The sequence below is a fragment of the Danio rerio genome, chromosome 10, assembly GCF_052040795.2.
Source record: "Danio rerio strain M-AB ecotype USA chromosome 10, GRCz13ab, whole genome shotgun sequence".
In the NCBI taxonomy this organism is placed as follows: domain Eukaryota; kingdom Metazoa; phylum Chordata; class Actinopteri; order Cypriniformes; family Danionidae; genus Danio; species Danio rerio.
Window position 1 is genome coordinate 25,509,990 of NC_141030.1, and position 18,446 is coordinate 25,528,435.

The 18,446-nt window shown below is 34.3% G+C and overlaps 3 protein-coding genes across 10 annotated transcripts in view; 2 read left to right on the forward strand and 1 right to left on the reverse strand.

Moving 5' to 3' along the window:
- Positions 1-18,446, forward strand: part of fbxw11b (F-box and WD repeat domain containing 11b) — a 649,789-nt gene that overhangs the window by 527,997 nt on the left and 103,346 nt on the right. The window lies entirely within an intron of this gene.
- parp14rs4 (poly(ADP-ribose) polymerase family member 14-related sequence 4) overlaps positions 1-18,446 on the reverse strand; it is a 93,225-nt gene that overhangs the window by 54,942 nt on the left and 19,837 nt on the right. The window lies entirely within an intron of this gene.
- kcnip1b (Kv channel interacting protein 1 b) overlaps positions 1-18,446 on the forward strand; it is a 59,640-nt gene that overhangs the window by 24,538 nt on the left and 16,656 nt on the right. The window contains 1 exon segment of one of the 3 annotated variants that reach the window (NM_001008632.3): positions 5,307-5,503. The exons of 1 other annotated variant lie outside the window; for it this stretch is intronic. In NM_001008632.3, the coding sequence (NP_001008632.2) occupies positions 5,446-5,503 (58 nt within the window). In that variant the 5' untranslated portion in view covers positions 5,307-5,445. 3 annotated transcript variants of the gene reach the window in all.

Sequence of the window (18,446 nt, forward strand, 5' to 3'; positions counted from 1 at the left end):
TGTTTATAAAAGTAATTGAAATTTTTAAAAGTGTATTTTTTTTCCATTGTGCAATAACTTTCAAGTCATATTCAATTTCGTCTGATTTTACATGCAGTTTGCATACCAACTTATAAACACCAACTTTTCTTGTTAACCGATGTTATTAACACAATAAAAACTGCATGCTTTACCTATGGAAGTACATATTGCTATTACACAAAGCTAAACAGCAGAACCTATGTACAGTGCTCAGCATAACAGAGTACACACAATTTTGAAAATAATATTTTTCTCCATTTCTCAGTAAATATAGGCAATGTATTTTGGTGCATTTAAACAAAACAGATTTATTAAACAAATGTATTTATTAAAATAATATTTTAGTCACCAAACATATTAAAAAATAAAAGATAATACAATTAAATTCAAGCAAAATTTTGCAAAAAATACAACCTACAAATTTTTAGTAAATCTTTCACTTTTTTTTTTTTTTTTTGCTTCTCTTGATTTTTCCTTTTTTGAAATTTGTATTTAATATTTTTCTTGAACATACAAATTCAGCTGTACTAGTTTGTGGACGTTAATTTAATTTGTCAGATAGACCTAACCAGGTTAATTAGGTTAACTTGGCAGGTTAGGGTAATTAGGCAAGTTATTGTAAAACGATTTTACACGGTTTGTTCTGTAGACAATCGAAAAAAACATTTAGCTTAAAGGGGCTTATAATTTTGACCTTAAAATAGTTTTTTTAATTACAACTGTTTTTATTTTAGCTGAAATAAAACAAGTAAGACTTTCTCCAGAAGAAAAAAAATATATTATCAGACATACTGTGAAAATTTCCTTGCTCTGTTTAACTACATTTGGGAAATATAAAAAAATCAAAGGGGGGCTAATAATCCTGACTTCAACTGTGTATATAGAAACCATTTTGAATTTTGCATAAATAATTAGTGAATAAAGTATGGTTTTCACACAATGTGTGTACCAGACAATATTGGGAAAATGGAAAATATTATCATTATAGTTGCAACAGAGGAATCCACTAGGGGCCTGTTTCAGAAAGGAGGTGAACTCTGGGTTTTCCGTTTCAAAATGGCAGGTTTGTTAAACTCGAGAAAGCAGAGTAAGTCTACCTGTTTCTGAAAGAGAGGTGACTTTAACTCAGAGTCAGTTACTGTGGCAACTTATTCTGTGAACCTAACCTGGTCGGGAGCAGGTTTTATTGTCTAAACTCTCGAGTTTCTGTCTGATCTTCTCCCAATTTTTTGAAGATGAAGCGGTATTTCTCGCCTTAGCCTTACGTTTCCACCCACCTATTTTAATGCTTATTTTGGAGATGCGCATAAAAACAATTGATGAAAACGTCATGATGCACATAACTGGAAAATACACATAAAAAACATGCACATAACTGAGTAGGATAAACTTTTATTCGATAGAAAGATGTGTATAAACTACGATGAAAGCACTTTTACTGAACAAATTACAGTATGTGCATTAAAAAAAGGTTTGTTATTTGATGATGAAAATGTGTGTGAATGGACAAACTAGCATGCTGAGCACACTATAACACATCTTAAATGTTGTTTTGCTCATTCATTCTAAAAATCCTGAACCGTTTCAGTATTAATGGTATTATATTATTAATGAACTCCAGAGCATCTAAAGCGTGTCAAGAGATATTGTTCTCCGCGTCGCATGGCTTTAAACGCCCCCACATGTTCATTGTGTTTCAGCATTGTGTTCTGAGTTTTTAATCTCTCGGTAAATCAACTCAGAGTTTAAGTTTAAACTTTGAGCTAGTTGAACCTCCCTACTGAAACAGGCCCCAGGTCTTAATTCCTTCATAACAAATTACTTGTACTTAAGAGCACACAAACAACACATAAAATTGTCTTGAGTTTGAAGGCATGATTTTTGGGTACACAATCTTGTGAGGTGTTTCTTATTAAATAATGAGATGTTGCTCAACCAAACATGTTGACGACATTTGTTGACACTTTATCTCAGTCATTTCAGAATTACTTATCAGTTAAGATGGTTCACATTGAGAGCGTCAATCTTGTTTTTTGCTTTATCCAACCATCCATTGGAGAGTGTCACGCGATTTTGTTGTGTATCAAGAAATGTATTTGATATTTGTGTTTTCTTAGTTGACAATAGTAATTTGCAATTTCATGTCAACTAATTCACTCTCATTAGATAATGAGATAACTCTCATTAATAATTGTAAAATTAGTAAACTGTGTTCAATTTGAATGTTGCAGGTTGAATGCATGTAAGCATGAGTTTGTACACTATAAAAACATTTCAATCAAATCTGTTTTCATGTTCCTATAAATTATTTTATAAGCTCAAAACCCTTTATAGGCCATTTATCTGTATTTAGTGTAATCCATTTGTGATCAAAATAGCACAAATGCATCTTAAAACCAGGTGTAAACAAGGCTTAAATCAGCACCATCAGAACAAATTGTTACTAAATTTAGCACTTGATAGGGTCAAGTAGTTGGGCTAATAGTGTTATTATGTGCTATCTATTACAGTACCTCACCATCTTAAATAACTTTACTCTTTGGCAGCATTCATTACAGAAATAAAATGGGTTGGTAACACAGATTCACATCCAATTAATTTCACTGCTGTCTAGGAGAAACTCTTGCAATAATAAAGAGATCTCCTATGTGATTTCAATTTCCTAAACAGCAGCTCAACCTGAAGTGAGAATACACAGACTAATCCTATATATCAGCACTTTCCTCTAACAATAGAGACTTCCTGGGTTAGAAGATTAAGAAGAAGAAAAAGAAGAAGAAGAAAGGAATAGGCAGATGAAAGCACATGAAATGATGTGCTTTCACATTTGCACCATGTGTTTCACTGATCAGAAGAAGGGTTTACGTAAAAGAAGAAGCTCAACCTCTCTTTCCCATCAACATTTTCTTCGTCTTTTCTTCAGCTTCACTTTCATTTACTTCTACAGTATCTGGCTTTCACACATTTTCCTCCGCACGCTGAGAGGAATGACAGCGGCGAAGGGAGATTTGTGAAAAGATCAAGTGTGCAAAAGCCTTGTCCTTGCAATTCCTCGTCGTCCTCACATCATCCCTGTTCTTTCTATCCTCTTCTAAGCCTTTTTCTGTTTACGTTCCACATGCTTCGACCCTGTTTTGTGTTTGTCCAGTGTTTTTTTTTTTATTTCAGTTCAGAGATTTGATGCTCTAAAAGCTTTCTTTTTAGCCCAAATGCTTGTCTTTTAATTGCGTGCTGTAATTGAATCTCTAGTCTTTTCTATTTGAGTGTGAATGAGTCAATACGGAGAGCTGAACTAAAAGATGTCAATGTTTAAGTGGCCCAGATAGATAAGAGTTCAGCATGTTCTAGAGAGCGAGAGAGAGAAAACGCTTCAGTTAAAGTGATTATCTTAATCCTCACACTCTGTGGTACTCTGACCACTGATAGAGCCCATAAAACCATGTATCTGACTGGAATCCAATGGTGCAATCAAATTTATATGTTCTAAAATTATTTCCAAATGGAAAATCACTGAATATTTAATAAAAATCTAAATATATCAAACAATTCAGTAAAATACAAATTAGATGTATAATTCAGCATCCTTAGTGATCAAAGGCATAGGGTCAGACTTTGTTTGTTAAATACATACATGCAAACATTTGTAAGATTTTTAGATATATGGCACATTGAAATCAGTTATGCTCTTTATAAATTTTCACAAAAATATTAGGCTGCACAATTGTTTTATCATAATATTAAGAAGTAATATAACAAAAAAATAGAATGGTGCGGTGGCACAGTGGGTGGCACTATTGCCTCACAGCAAGAAGGTCCCTGGTTCGAGCCTCGGCTAGGCCAGTTGGCATTTCTGTTTGCAAGGTCTATTCCGTGTTCATGTGGGTTTCCTCCATATGCTCCCCCACAAGTCCAAAGACTACAGGTGAATTGGGAAATTGTCCATAGTGTATGTGTGTGAATGAGAGTGTGTGGGTGTTTCCCAGTGCTGGGTCGCGGCTGGAAGGGCATCCGCTGTGTAAAACATATGCTGAATATGCCCTGATTAATTAAAAAATAAATACATTAGCATTACAGTGATTTCTGAAAGTGACTGAAGACTCAAGTAATAACTGCTTATAAACTAAGCTTTGCATCAACAGAAATAAATTACACTGTAAGACATTTAACTAAAAACATATCTTTTTAATTGCAGTATTACTCAAAAAAAATTATATACAGACTTTGTGATAATGCTTTTCGGAAAAAAAAATGAAACCCTGCTTATCCCAAACTTAAACTGTCCTTTATTTATGTAAATAACTGAATGTTTATACTAAAAAGCCTATCTGCTGGCTAAGTGTGATGTCAGGCAAATCAGCTTCTGCAAGGACTCTATCAAACTGTATGGGGAGACTCAACAAAAGGTAATAATAAATGTTTACAAATATTTTCAAAAAATCATGATCACAATATATATATTGTGGCTTGCAACCCGAAAATTGTATTTCATACGTCACGACTTACCAAGGATAGTATATGCATATACAGTAAAGTTATTCAAACCAGTAATAAAACAATTACAAGGAGTGTTCCATAATGTTAATATCCTAATTAAAACCATTAGAGTTCAAAGTATTTATAAATTCCATATGACTTTTCATCATCATGTTTGCAGTGTGTCTTAATGGCTTAATACTCTTAAATAACCGGTATTTTAACATATGAATGGTTTTACCATAATTAATTTTCAGCTAAATATGCTAAGTCTTCTAAAACTATATATACACACACTTTTACGCACAAGCAGTAGTGTATTCATTTGTAGGCTCTTTGTGGCACCATAAAACAAATTTGTTGATCATTGTGACCAGCCTGACAACAGCAGCAATGGCTCGACCAATAGTGTTTATTTGGGTGAGGCATTTTGTTTGACCAACCAATAACAGACAAGGAATGTTTACAAAACTTGTTCGAAAAACAGTGCTATTATTTATACAACTTCTTTTGATGCTTCCTTTGATGCCAGCACACTACTCTTTTAAAGTCTCTCACTAAAGAGTATCATCTTCACATTTCTGCTGGACAAAGTGATATTGTTTCTCTATTCAAGCACCCACGCGTCTGTTCTTTCACTGCTGGATGGACCTATTAACTACTCAGTTTTATCACTCCCTCGTTCTCCACCAGTATTCCTAAAAGAACCACTCTCCATCTCTCTCTCCCTCTCTCTCTTGCTCACACACACTCCCTCTCTCTATGTCTCTCTCAGCCCCCAATAAAAGCTCAGGAAATGATGAGCAGCCTTCAGAGTCCACATGATAGACAGACAGAACAGGGAGAAAGTCAGAAAGAGGGATAGCATTAAGTAACAACTGGGAGTATCGAAGTGGGTTGAAGACCAGGAGACAAAATACAAAAACAAGGAGTATCCAAACTGTATTGAAGATGGGCGTAGTGTTGGGCACTTTCTCTATGCACACCAAACAGGTCTCCTACAGGACAGGTAGGACCCAATTTGCATATTAACAAACTACAAATACTTGAGTTTAAGGAGATTGAGGATAAAATAAGAGATTTATAAGATACTTTAAACACTAATTTGATTTTGTATTGTATTTTTATATCTGTTTTATTCCTTTTGTATTCAGCATTCTTGTTCCGCTTATTAAAAAATGTAAATGTCTGCAGGTAGAAAGCTTATTTTTGGACAATAAACTAGTCACAGAATGTCCCTTGAAGTTGGCTAAAACTTCTGTTGGGATGTATGTTAAAAGACGTTTCATAAAAAAGCCTAAATACGGTAATTATCTATAATAACTCTCCATTTATATCTGCCAATCTGAATTAAACAAATGTATTTTTGATAAAGTCAGTGGCAAGTCCTGCATGAGAATGAAGTGAATGTGTTTGCATATTCTGGCATCAGCTCCATACAAGGCATTATGGGTTATGAAAGTATTACATAGCCATTTATTCCAAAATTATTTCGTCCTATAGTGCTCTGAGCTGAGAGGATGGAGGAGGCGATTTGAAGGTTTTGAAAAGCGAAGCGATCGGGCTGCAAGTACGCGATAAGAAAATGCATGAAAAGAGGAAAAAGAGGAGGCGGTTTGTTAGTGATTATTTATGCCTTGAAGGTTAATTAACCTACACTGCATGCAAATTTACCATTTCTGATTCTCCATGGTTTTAATGTGCTGCAGAATATGCTAAAACAATACAGTACTGAATCAAAACAACATCAACAGTGCGGCACTCACATGTGGGAGCATGTGTTTATACTCGCTCATAAGAGCAGTAAGGAGCCACACTTCAAATACACAAACACACACATATATATATATATACACACATCAGAGACCTGAAAAATGATTATGGAGCCAAGAGGATTACGAGTTCTGGGCAGAAAGACAGAAAGCTTGTTTGAAGTCTTCAGTAAAATCCCCAGGAGTTACAGGAGCTGCCTGTGAGTTTATAACTACAGACACAAACTCCATCAGCTTTGGCACTCAGCCTTGACGGACTATGACTCCTGCTGGATTTCTGAATGTGCAGCTTTAAGTTTATGTGTTGAGGATAAAAATGTGTAGGGTGATAACTTTGCATGATCGCAGTTTCAATTTAAACAGCGTTATTTTTTAGAGAATAGCCTCCATCTAAAACTGCCCAAAGCACTGCAGCTACGTGTTTGTGTTTATATTAAGCCACAACTCAATTAGGAAGAGTTTATAGGCTAGACTTTCCTTTAAGAAAGATTTCGAACAGCCCAATGATGCACAGGACTGATGATGTGTTAATAGTATTATGGGTGGAAATAGCACACAGAAACCCAAATAATTGGCTTAGAATTAATAATAAGATAACAATTAGGTAATTAACAAAAATAAGTAATTTTAACTAGAAACTGAATTCCGGATGCCACAGAAAAGGTTAATAAACAAAATCAATAAGAGAGGTGTTAATAAAGCTGGCTAACAGTGAAAACAGATGCTTTGTTAATTATTCATTACCTAGTCATGCTGAGATCAGCAGACTTTTAGCAATAAATAAGTGTTTTTCCTGTCCATTCTGTCATCTGACACATCCATATCATTTGCTACTTTTCTAAGACACAACTAAAAAAAATATTGCACCTAGTGCAAGTAAGACATTATTCATTGTGTTCTTTCATCAAGATTACAGTTCAGGATTCATGAAGCTCAACTAGTAGAGCATTCCATCACAGTAGAAAAACAAGCCTTGGTTTGAAAAGTAGTTTATACGGACCATTGTTGTGTACTCGAAACTCGAACTCATGGGTCTCAAGAACCTATTTTATTGATCTTGGTCTTGTCATGGACATGTGTGGATTTGGACTCAGACTTGACTCGAACTTGTTCAGATATGATTGGACTCCACTCGAGTCCACTCAAAACTGTTCACTCACACTAGTTTATGTATATTAATATTGTTATATACTTAAACAAGTTTCTGTATGTCAATATTTCTTTAAATTGGTGATTGACACATCCAATAATTGATTATTTCCTTGTGAAATTAAACTAAAATAAATTAATTTTAATATGTTTTATTTCTATTTATTTTTACGTTTATTTTAATAATAACTTTATTTTAATAATCAATTAATACGTTAACCTTTTTATTCATAGAGGACACAACTGTGAAATGGAAATATTGTACAAATAACCTACTAAATACTGTAAAAATATTTTTATGATAATTCAGTCTATACTGAAAACATTTTTTGTGCTTATGTCTCTGTATTTGTATGGGGGAAAAGCATGGTAGGAAGGCAGTTTTGTTTTTGTAGTTTAAAAAAAAAGGAAAACATTGAGAAATGTTTCCTATTGCATCCTATTGTTCAATATCTGTTTAGTTTTGCTGTTGTCAGCCGTGCAAAGCTATAGCCAAAATCATTTGTTAAAGTGATATGCAACTTCAAACCTTCCTTTAGCGGTATTTTAATGTAAATTAGCTTTACGACTTAAAATGTCCAATCAGAAACAAGCCTTTAACATCCCAGCCATATTTTATGGTAACATTTTCACCCCAATCTTGATCTAAGTTAAGAAAGTTTACTTCACAAAACATCAATAATTATGAAAACCTATAAATTGAAATACACTCACTGACCCCTTTAATAGGTACACCTGTCCAACTGCATGTTAACGCAAATTTCTAATCAGCCAATCACATGGCAGCATATGGCATGGTCAAGACGATCTGCTGCAGTTCAAAATGAGCATCAGAATGAAGAAGAAAGGTGATTTAAGTGACTTTGAATGTGGCATGGTTGTTTGTGCCAGACAGGCTGGTCTGAGTATTTCAGAAATTGCTGATCTACTGGGATTTTCAAGCACAACCAGCTGCAACCCATCACTGAGAAACATCCATACACACTGATTCACCCACATACATTACGAACAATTTAGCTAACCCAATTCACCTATACCACATGTCTTTGGACTTGTAAGGTGAAACCAGAGCACCTGGAGGAAAGTAATGCCAATCCCTTACAGTTTACCCATCTTCTGATGGCTATTTCCAGCAGGATAGCGCACCATGTCATAAACACATATCATCTCAGACTGGTTTCTTGAACATGACATTGAAGTCACTGTACTCAAATGGCTTCCAAAGACTCCAGATCTCAATCCAATAGAGAGTACCTTTGGGACGTGGTGGAACGGGAGATTTGCATCATGGATGTGCAGCTGACAAATCTGCAGCAACTGGGTGATGCTATCATGTCAGTATGGACCAAAATCTCTTGAGGAATATTTCCAGTTCCTTGCTAAAAATATGCTACGAAAGATTAAGGCAGTTCTTAAGGCAAAAGGGAGTCCAACCAGGTACAAGTAAGGTGTACCTAATAAAGTGGCCGGTGAGTGTATATATTTAACCACACAGCTGCTAAAACTCTATTAGCACCATTTCTTCTTGTACCACTGTTGCACAACCCTATTAATAATGATACTATGATCACAGGTTCTCAGTGATATAAGGTTTCAGGCTGTTATTCGCACCATTGAATATGTTTCCAAGGGTAAGCCAGTCATCTGTAACCATTTCCCAAGTGCATTAGCAGATTCAATGAGGCGTCTGCAAAGGAAACGTCCAACAGACACTTCTGAGTGAGAAAAAGAGGCTTACACCTGCCTGCGTGGATTTCACACATGCCAGTCGTTTGTTTCTTGTCCAAGGACAAGTGCCAAAAACGAGCAAAAAACCATTACAAATGTCTTACAGCAACCAAAATATGTTGTGATGAAATTTAAATGTTTTTTGTCTTTGTGAGGCAGGTTGTAGGACCTCAGGGTGTTGAGATTAGGAGAAAAATACTGTGTTTTTTGCTGAAAGGGTTGTAGTGAATTGCAGATGTGCTAGAATTAGGATATGTCTAGATATCTTGGCCTGATTTTCAGGTCAGTCCTGCTGGATTTGCGTAATACATAGCGAGGAGGGTTGATATTATGTAATTACTCATTACCTTCAACTTCTCTCCAAGCCCAAAGCTCGACCGTCTGAAGTTTCATCTTTTATTGTATTATTAATAAGGTTACAGACCTGCTGTTTTGAAACTCAGACATATTCCCATTGGCAATTTCTTTTCCTCAGTAGTTTGTCTTTCTTTTTCTCTGCATCTCTTTGTTCCTTGTCCTTTTTTATAACTGTTTTTGTTTCTTTAATTGGAAAAGTTTGTAGGGTTGTTTCCCAAGTATAATGAGGGACACAAAGAAACAAATGATATTGTTATATAAATGGTATATGTACAATACACTAACAACAATGCACATTTGTGCATAGTACACACAAAAAAATAGAGTTCATGATCCATGAAATGTTCTTATCTGAGTCAGTAAATTGGCAAAGCACACACACGCATGCACAGCAGCTCATAAATGGAAATGAACAGTAGATGATGAAAGAAAATACTCACTGTCGTACCTCTTATTTGATGTGGATCAGGGTTGACTTGGTTATGAGAAATAAATGCTTTAAAAGTGCAGTAAAACGCAAAAGGTAAAAAGCTGTTACAGTACTTCTTTTTCTTATTTACTGTATTGGTGAGGCCAATATTTAATTGCGCTGTAAAGCCGTACACACAACAGGACGATTTTCGTTCACGCTTATCATAAGTGTTTTTCTATACATTTTTCAGCATTTACACACAAGCGATTGCCACTACTGATGAGCAGAGTAAACGTGCAAAATCACTCTCCAACATTGTGCTTAATGAAAAACAGAAATAACTCAGTACAGATGCTTGCCTTGACAATTTATTTTTTTTTTTTTGACTGCTATCAAGTCATTTTTACTGTAACTTCAGGTGCTCCAGGCATGTGAACAAAAGTGTTACAACCCCTTTTACCACATCAAACCAAAAAGAAACTTTTTTAAATGAGCCTGAGGAGTTTTTTTATTACACTTTTATGCCTGGCATTTTGCGCATTATTGTGCATGCTCACATTGACATCCTTTATTTAGTCAGAACATGTTAAACATTGGTGATACGTGCAAGGGAAAATTCCCCAGTATTTAAATTGGAAGTACATTTACTGTATAGAATAATATCAATTTTGTTTTTGCGGTCACACTTTTCGATAAGATTTCATTAGTTAATGTATTTACTAACATGAACTAATTATGAACAATACATGTATAGTATTTTTTTTAATTATAATTCAGCATATACTAATGCATTATCCAAATTCATGCTTGTTAACATTAATGCATAGAAAATTACCATGAGCAACTGCATTTTTATTAATTAATGTTAACTAACATGAATAAATAGTGTAATAAGTGTATTGCTCATTATTTGTTGATCTTAGTAAATGCATTAACTAACATTATCTAAAACAACCTTATTGTACAATGTTACTGTTTTGGCAATATGTAATAAAGGATATTCCTAGAATTCCCTATGGCTTTATTTAATATAAGACATGTCCTGATTAAGTTTTGAAGTTAATTAAAGTAGTTCTTGTACGATTGACTTATTAAATCACATTACTGGTGTGTATTTTGAAAGTTCTATGGCATTGATGCATTTTTGTTTATGTCACTGCAAGTTATTTTTAGTTAAAACAATTTAGTTTAAGAATATCCTTCAGCTATGGTTATGGATTTTACATGAGAATCTCATCTTTGCTGAAATTTAGGGAACTTTGCAATTAAACTTGACCTAATTCAGGCACAATACTCAGATCTAACTGATGTGTTTAAGCTCATAATTATAGAAACCATTCATTCATTCATTCATTTTCTTGTTGGCTAAGTCCCATTATTATTCCAGGGTTGCCACAGCGGAATGAACCGCCAAGTTATCCAAGTAGCAAGTTTTTACGCAGCGGATGCCCTTCCAGCCACAACCCATCTCTGGGAAACATTTACACACACATTCACACACACACTCATACACTACGGACAATTTAGCCTACCCAATTTACCTGTACCACATGTCTTTGGACTGTGGGGGAAACCGGAGCACCCGGAAGAAACCCACGCGAAGGCAGGGAGAACATGCAAACTCCACACAGAAACGCCATCTGAGCGTTCTCAGGTTCGAACCAGCAACCCAGCGACCTTCTTGCTGTGAGGCGACAGCACTACCTACTGCGCCACTGCCTCGCCCTATAGAAACCATAATCATACAAAAATAAGTGGAACACAGCATTTTTAATGGAAACTAATAGGGATGTAAACACCTTTATCAAACTATTATATACTTTCGCTCTGAGCAAAGTAGTCACGTTTCTTTTCTAATTCTCTGATTCACTAAACTCTATCAGAACAACTAGCTGTGCAGTCTCTTCATTCAGTGACATGTAAAGAATGCTGTACTGTAGGCAGCAGCACTTGGATGTTCTTCATGGCGCCAATGTTTGCCATTTCTGCATGACTCAGAGAACATACTGTATTCTGCTAAATGTCTGGCTTTTAAGTGCCATATCAGATTGGTACTCCGCAATACTCTGTTGCTACAGCCTCACAAAATGCTCATACTGCATGCATTACACAGGGCTATTTCATTTACTTGGCATTCCTTTCACAAAAAGTTTAATAAATAAAATGAATTAATTCCTTATTGCATTATTATCATCTAAGTAATAATCATAATAATGATAATAGCAAAATGTATTCATCTCGAAGGGACTTTGGCATTTTACACTAACATTCTGTCATAAAGTACTTAAAACATTTTTAAAAATCTCAAACTGTTTGTTCATACTAAGAAAGTCAATTAGGCCTAATGTTGTTTGGACAAAAGTGAATCAAATAAACATACTTGTATACTTTTAATGTGAAGTGGGATGCTGACAACAGAGGTCCGGATCCAAATGCAGCTTTTATTTAACGGAGAATGGTCAGGCAAGCAACGGTCAACACATGGGCATACAGATGTTAACAGACAATCCAGAGTCGTGGTCATAAAACAGGGGGATAGTCAAACGACAGGCAGGCAGCAGACAACATAAACAAACAAGGCGAGGGTGAAAAACATGGCAAAGCAAGGCAAGGGAAAGGCTTCGTATAATGTTCTCAGTGACAGTATAATAAGACTCAGCAAAAAGGTGTGCGTATGTGCTGTGTATATAGTCCATGTAATCAGTTCATGAGCAGCTACCAGCCATGAGTATGTGAAATAAACGAAATAAGGAATAGGTGCGTGTGAGCAGTGCATGACTAGAACTTGTAGTCCACATACTGGCGGATTTGGAGTTCTTTAGTGAACTTGCAGCCGCTAGACCGCTGGTGATCTTAACATTACTAATATTAACATTCTATAACTTTTAACTAATTTCAAGTCATTTCAACTTTAAATTAAATTAAATTCTTTAACAAATAAATATAAATTTACTACATAAATGAAGAATAAAAAGGTAATTATTTGAAAACATTAAATTTTCTATAACAAAATATGTTATGTTGACAACATAGGCATGGGCTGGTATAATATTGTGATGGTATGATACCCTCAGATAAATTTATCAAAGTATCTTTTTAAATGCTTGGTAAAAAACAACAACTTTTCCCTCCATTGGACAAGATATATTTTATTTGAATAAACATTCAAAATATTTTAGAGCAGTAGCTTTTAATATAGAGGGTAATTTTCTTCTGGAGGTACTAAAATCTGGTCATAAAAAACACGTAAAAAATACATATACCATAAAAACGATATAACAGAAAATTCTGGTGGTTTTAAAAACTTGACTTTTTCAAACCATAGTAAACCTCAAAGCCAGTTATCTTTCCATGCCTAAACACAGTTGAAATCTTATTTGTGTATAGGGTTCATTTGCAAAAACATATACTTCCATTTTAAGTAATTTTTAAATATTCGGTTTTTTATCTTGTGCAATAAAGATTGGACATGCAAAAAAATAATGATTTATGGAAATTACTTAAATTACAAATTGTTTTCATAGTTTACATTAAGTATTAAATAGCAAAAAAATCTGAAATATTCTAAAAAAAAAATGGTTCTTATGTGATTTGGCACGTTAAACTCCTGATTTTGTCAAACAAGTTTGAGATTTAGTAAATTAATATCATATTAAAATTAAAAAAAAAAAAAAACTATAGAAAGTTCAGATGTAGGGTTAAAAAACACCAAGACTTCTCTAGATCAACATAAACAATAAAGATCAATACCAATCCAAACCATAATAGAACACTAAAAGCATTTGCATTAAAGAGCTCCAGTATCTAAAAAATCCTCATCCATCTTGCCACATTCAGCTTGTGTGAAAAATTGCAATTCCATAAGGAAAAGATCCTGCTTGCTCTCTGAGTGTGAGTGTGTGTGTACATCCTTGTCTGTGTGTGTGTGTATTATAGCAGCATTTCATCATCACACTCTTCCTACTGTTTCCCACCATGCTGTTCCGCCAGCACAGCAACAGTTCCTGACACGGAATAGCAAACGGGACCCAGCAGAAACAGCAAGAGAGACAGCAAAAAAAGAGAGAGAAATGTAGAGAGAGTGAGAGAGAGAGTGAAATTAGTGGGAGGGGCATGAGGGAAGCAACCATATGCTCTTAGCAAGGAAATTCCAGCTTGTCTCCTTCATTCACTGACAACTGAGAGAAGAGTGGAGAGGAAAACAAGCAGCCTTAACAAAAGACAGACAGACTGGCGAACTCAACGCTTGTTAGTTTGAAACGCGTGGCTCTGCGCTGACAACATGGGAGCAGTAGTGGGCACATTGACTATGCAGACAAGACAAAGACAACCATCCAGAGGTATGTGAACCAGTGACAGCTTTTCTGACTTTTACTGGCTTAAATAATGATGGCTGGCTGATAAGGAAAGACTAAAGCGCAGGGAGTATTTGTGAAGTATCAGTAACAGCACTAAATCAATGACCAACTCTGAAAGACTGTGCAAAAAACAGAAAGAGTGGTCTATTTGTGGGATTTCTGGACATGTGGGATGTTGACCTAAAGAGATGAGTGATGATGGAATGAAGGAAGCGCATGCAACGCATCATTGGCTGCTGTTTACAAATGATGGTTTAACCTCACAGTCCCTCACAGATAAACATCATCGATTCTGTGTGTGTGCGCGCGCGTGTGTGTGGCGTCTCCGTACGTGAGCGGGTGTTTTAACACTCTGCTCACATATCAACCCTCTTCCTGTTCACATGCGCCATGGTGTAGTTGTCATGGAGACAGCTTTCTAATGCTTGGTACAGCAGATGATGGGATGTTATGATCGACATGATGGCAAGGACAGTGTTATATACAAGAACTACTATATGCAAGAATACTGTGCAACACTGAAACTATCCTTGATCAGTTCACATCATAAGGTTAAACATGGGTAAATCTGAATAAATAAATTACTGATACACCGCACTGCTCATTTACTGTACTAAATTAGAGGTCAACTGTAAATGCATGAGCACAGAAGCAGTGCATTCAACAAATATATTTTGCTTTTGAGCCAGTAGTAGGTTTTGAATGTTATATCCATGCAGAATGACAACAAACAAGGTATTTTGTATAATGTCCAAGCTGCACTGTTTCGTGTGCCATAAATAAGCATCTTAAAATTTTAATGCTGTCACGAATTGGACAATATTTAAATTCATATTAAAAGTGCAAACACAAAATAGTTGACATTTTTAGAGAAAAATCCAAACCTTTGATGACCAGAGGAATTTATTTAAATGTATATTTAAACTGTATCGTTGTATGAGGTTAAAATGTTCGATATTTGAAAGCATTTAGAAACAGCATAACCAATAAATAGAATACATTTCTAAATACAATTCAGATACAATTAAAGAGTTCAGATGCTGTAATTTTCTTCTAAAATTAGCATTTGTTTCAGGCTCTTGTGTGGTCAGTACTATAACTTATTTCAATGGATAGTTTTTTTCCCATTACCTTTAAAGTGAAATCACTAAACATAAAGGTTTTTGCAACTCTTCATATCATTAAAATAGTATTTAATCAAATCCTCTGAAAAACATTAGATTATTATATCAGTAATTTTCAATAATTCAGTAATTTTCTATTTGTTCTCATTCAAATGTGTTTGTTTTTATCAGTTCCGAATTTGATTCACATTCATTAATTTTTTTTATAATTTTTAAAAGACAAGATTGTAAAATAAAAATCATAGAGTCATTCTGATTTAAGTTCTTTCAGATTGTAATTCAAATAACTCACAAAAATAAATACAAAAAATAAAATCATTAAAATTCACAGTCATGCCTAATTCTGAATTCTGCACACCTCTTGTGTTTTGAATGAACATGACTGGTAAATTGGCAAAATTAAGCTAAGCAAGGGATGTGCATAAACAGAATTTTCTATTTTCTCTGTGAATTATTCCTCTGCAATCTCTCAAAATGGTCTAATGCAAAATTTAATGACATAATAAACTGCTGCCATCTGGCAGATGGTCTTCTGTTGCCTTTGCTCCAGCCAACAGTTTACCGTATGACAAATGCACTGAGACATCAGGCTCCAAGCAAACCTTCTCTGTATTTAGAAATCAGTGATCCAAGACATTTGACCGATCCTTTGCTTGAATTCTCATCCTCTATCTGCCCCAGTTACAATAAGAGGAGAGTTTAGAGCTGCTGTAACAAGTGATTTGCACTGCCTTTACAGCAGCTGCTCATGAATATTTATACCCGCTGGTTAACTATTTGCTTGCTGTTTGACGCTTTACTCTTGACATCTCACCCTATAGATCTGTCAGATTACTGTGTTCTAGTGTTCCCTGTGGAAGAAAGTGGGTGGTTTGCGCAGACTAATTACCTGTTAGAGAGATATATTGCAGAGCTTGATGACAAGGGCTGGCTTCTAATGACTGCCTTCTTATACAGTATGTAGCTCCACTGAAGTGCAATTTATTTCTGTTTTACTCTTGACCTATATGGAAAATATTGTCAGTAAATTTAATTCAAACCGTGTTGTTTATAATTGGCTCATTAATATGCTTATAATTGACACCTAATTAAAATAAATAAAGAAACAGTAGCACTCTGCAATCAAAATGACTGGTTTCCATTTAGCAGTCAGGCCTGATCAAATTAATAACAAAACTATATCAGCTACATTATGATAACATACTGTTTATTTTAAGCGCTTTGAAAAATATATATGAATGCTTGGCAAAGCAATAGAATGCATTAATACCTGAGGTATGTACACTTTTTGAATTGCATTATTTAGGTAAATTGTACGTATGTTTGCATGTGGGAAATGTGTAAATAATAGCTTCTGAATGGAAGTACTAAATTGTGCTCTTTTAATTATTTTATCAGAGGTTTTCAGATGACTATTTCAATAAGTTCCTATTCCCATTGCCAAAGGGTTAAAGAAAATAAGAAAAAAAATTGTGGTTAAATTTTACTCCTCCTGTCTTAATGCAGTTTTTTTCCTTCTTCTTAAGCATCTGAGAATGTGTTTATCCTTCTTAATATTTTCATAATATTTATCCCCTAAAAAATGGTAAAAAATCGATCTCAAAATTCAGTGTTTACAGTTTGGAAGGGTTTTAGAAAACAAAAGAGTGTGGAGGACCAGTATTTATCTGAATAAAAGTGGACTGTTTAACTGCTCATGACAAACAAGAGACACAGACAGTGTACAAACACTACAACAGACAGCTACAATTCATGGTGGATATGCAATTTTGAAGGTTTTTTTTTTTTTATCAAATCTTTAATTATTTTGTTTTGTTAAGTATATGTAAACACCTGTGGTGTGAGCTACTTTAGAACAGTACTATATATATATATGTATATATATATATATATATATATATATATATATATATATATATATATATATATATATATATATATATATATATATATATATATATATATATATATTAGCACTGTACAGTAGAAACAGTAGAAGTCAGAATTATTAATCCCCCCCATTTATTTTTACACAATTTCTGTTTAACAAAGAGATGTTTTCAACACATTTCTAAACATAATAATTTTAATGACTCATTTCTAATAACTGATTCCTTTTATCTTTGCCATGATGACAGTAAATAAAATTTTACTAGATACTAGCTTTTTCTGTAGACTATTGAAAAGAATATATAGCTTAAAGGGGCTAGTAATTTTCACCTTAAAATGGCTTTTAAAAAAATTAAAAACTGCTTTTATTTTAGCTGAAATAAAACAAATAAGAGTTTCTGCAGAAGAAAAATTATAATCAGACATACTGTGAAATCTGTTAAATGTCATTTCTGAAATATTTATAACAGAAAAAAATTCCAATGGGGGCTTAAAAATTCTGACTTATATACTATATACACTTTGCAGAACTGCACCTCAGGACACTTTTTATATGTTAAATACTTTAAAGCCTGTTGAAATATTCATGCACACATGGAGCCTGCATTGCACTGTAATGTTACATCGAAATGCAAAAATTTTTTACAGTTAAATCATGTTTGTGTTACTATTACAAACAAATTTATTTTCTAAACTCTCCTAACAAGCTTTTCTGCAAGTTTATAAATGAATAGCCTACACAACAAGTGACCACATACCAGTCACCAATTAAATCAATGTTTTTTTCTTCTTTAAGTCTTGCCAGGTCCACTATTTGTAAGCAATACTTAAGCATCTTTGGGCACAAACAATAGATTTTGTTAAGTTAATAATGTAGGCAGGAACAGGTCACAATATTTGTTTGGGTTTGTTTTAAGATAGGATTATTTTTATTTGCTGATTTTTTTTAAAGTGTGATCTGGCAACTCGAAAAAAAAGTTCCCTGTTTTCTGTGATTTCTAGCATTTTTAAATCATTAACAACTAGCTTTTCAGGTTTGATCCATAAACACTACATAGAATTTAAGAGTTAATGTATTTATGTTCGTCTTTTGGTTTCAATCTTCAACAGCATTTTTCAGAAATTATTTACTGCACCTGTACTGTTTAAAGTGTTTACAGCA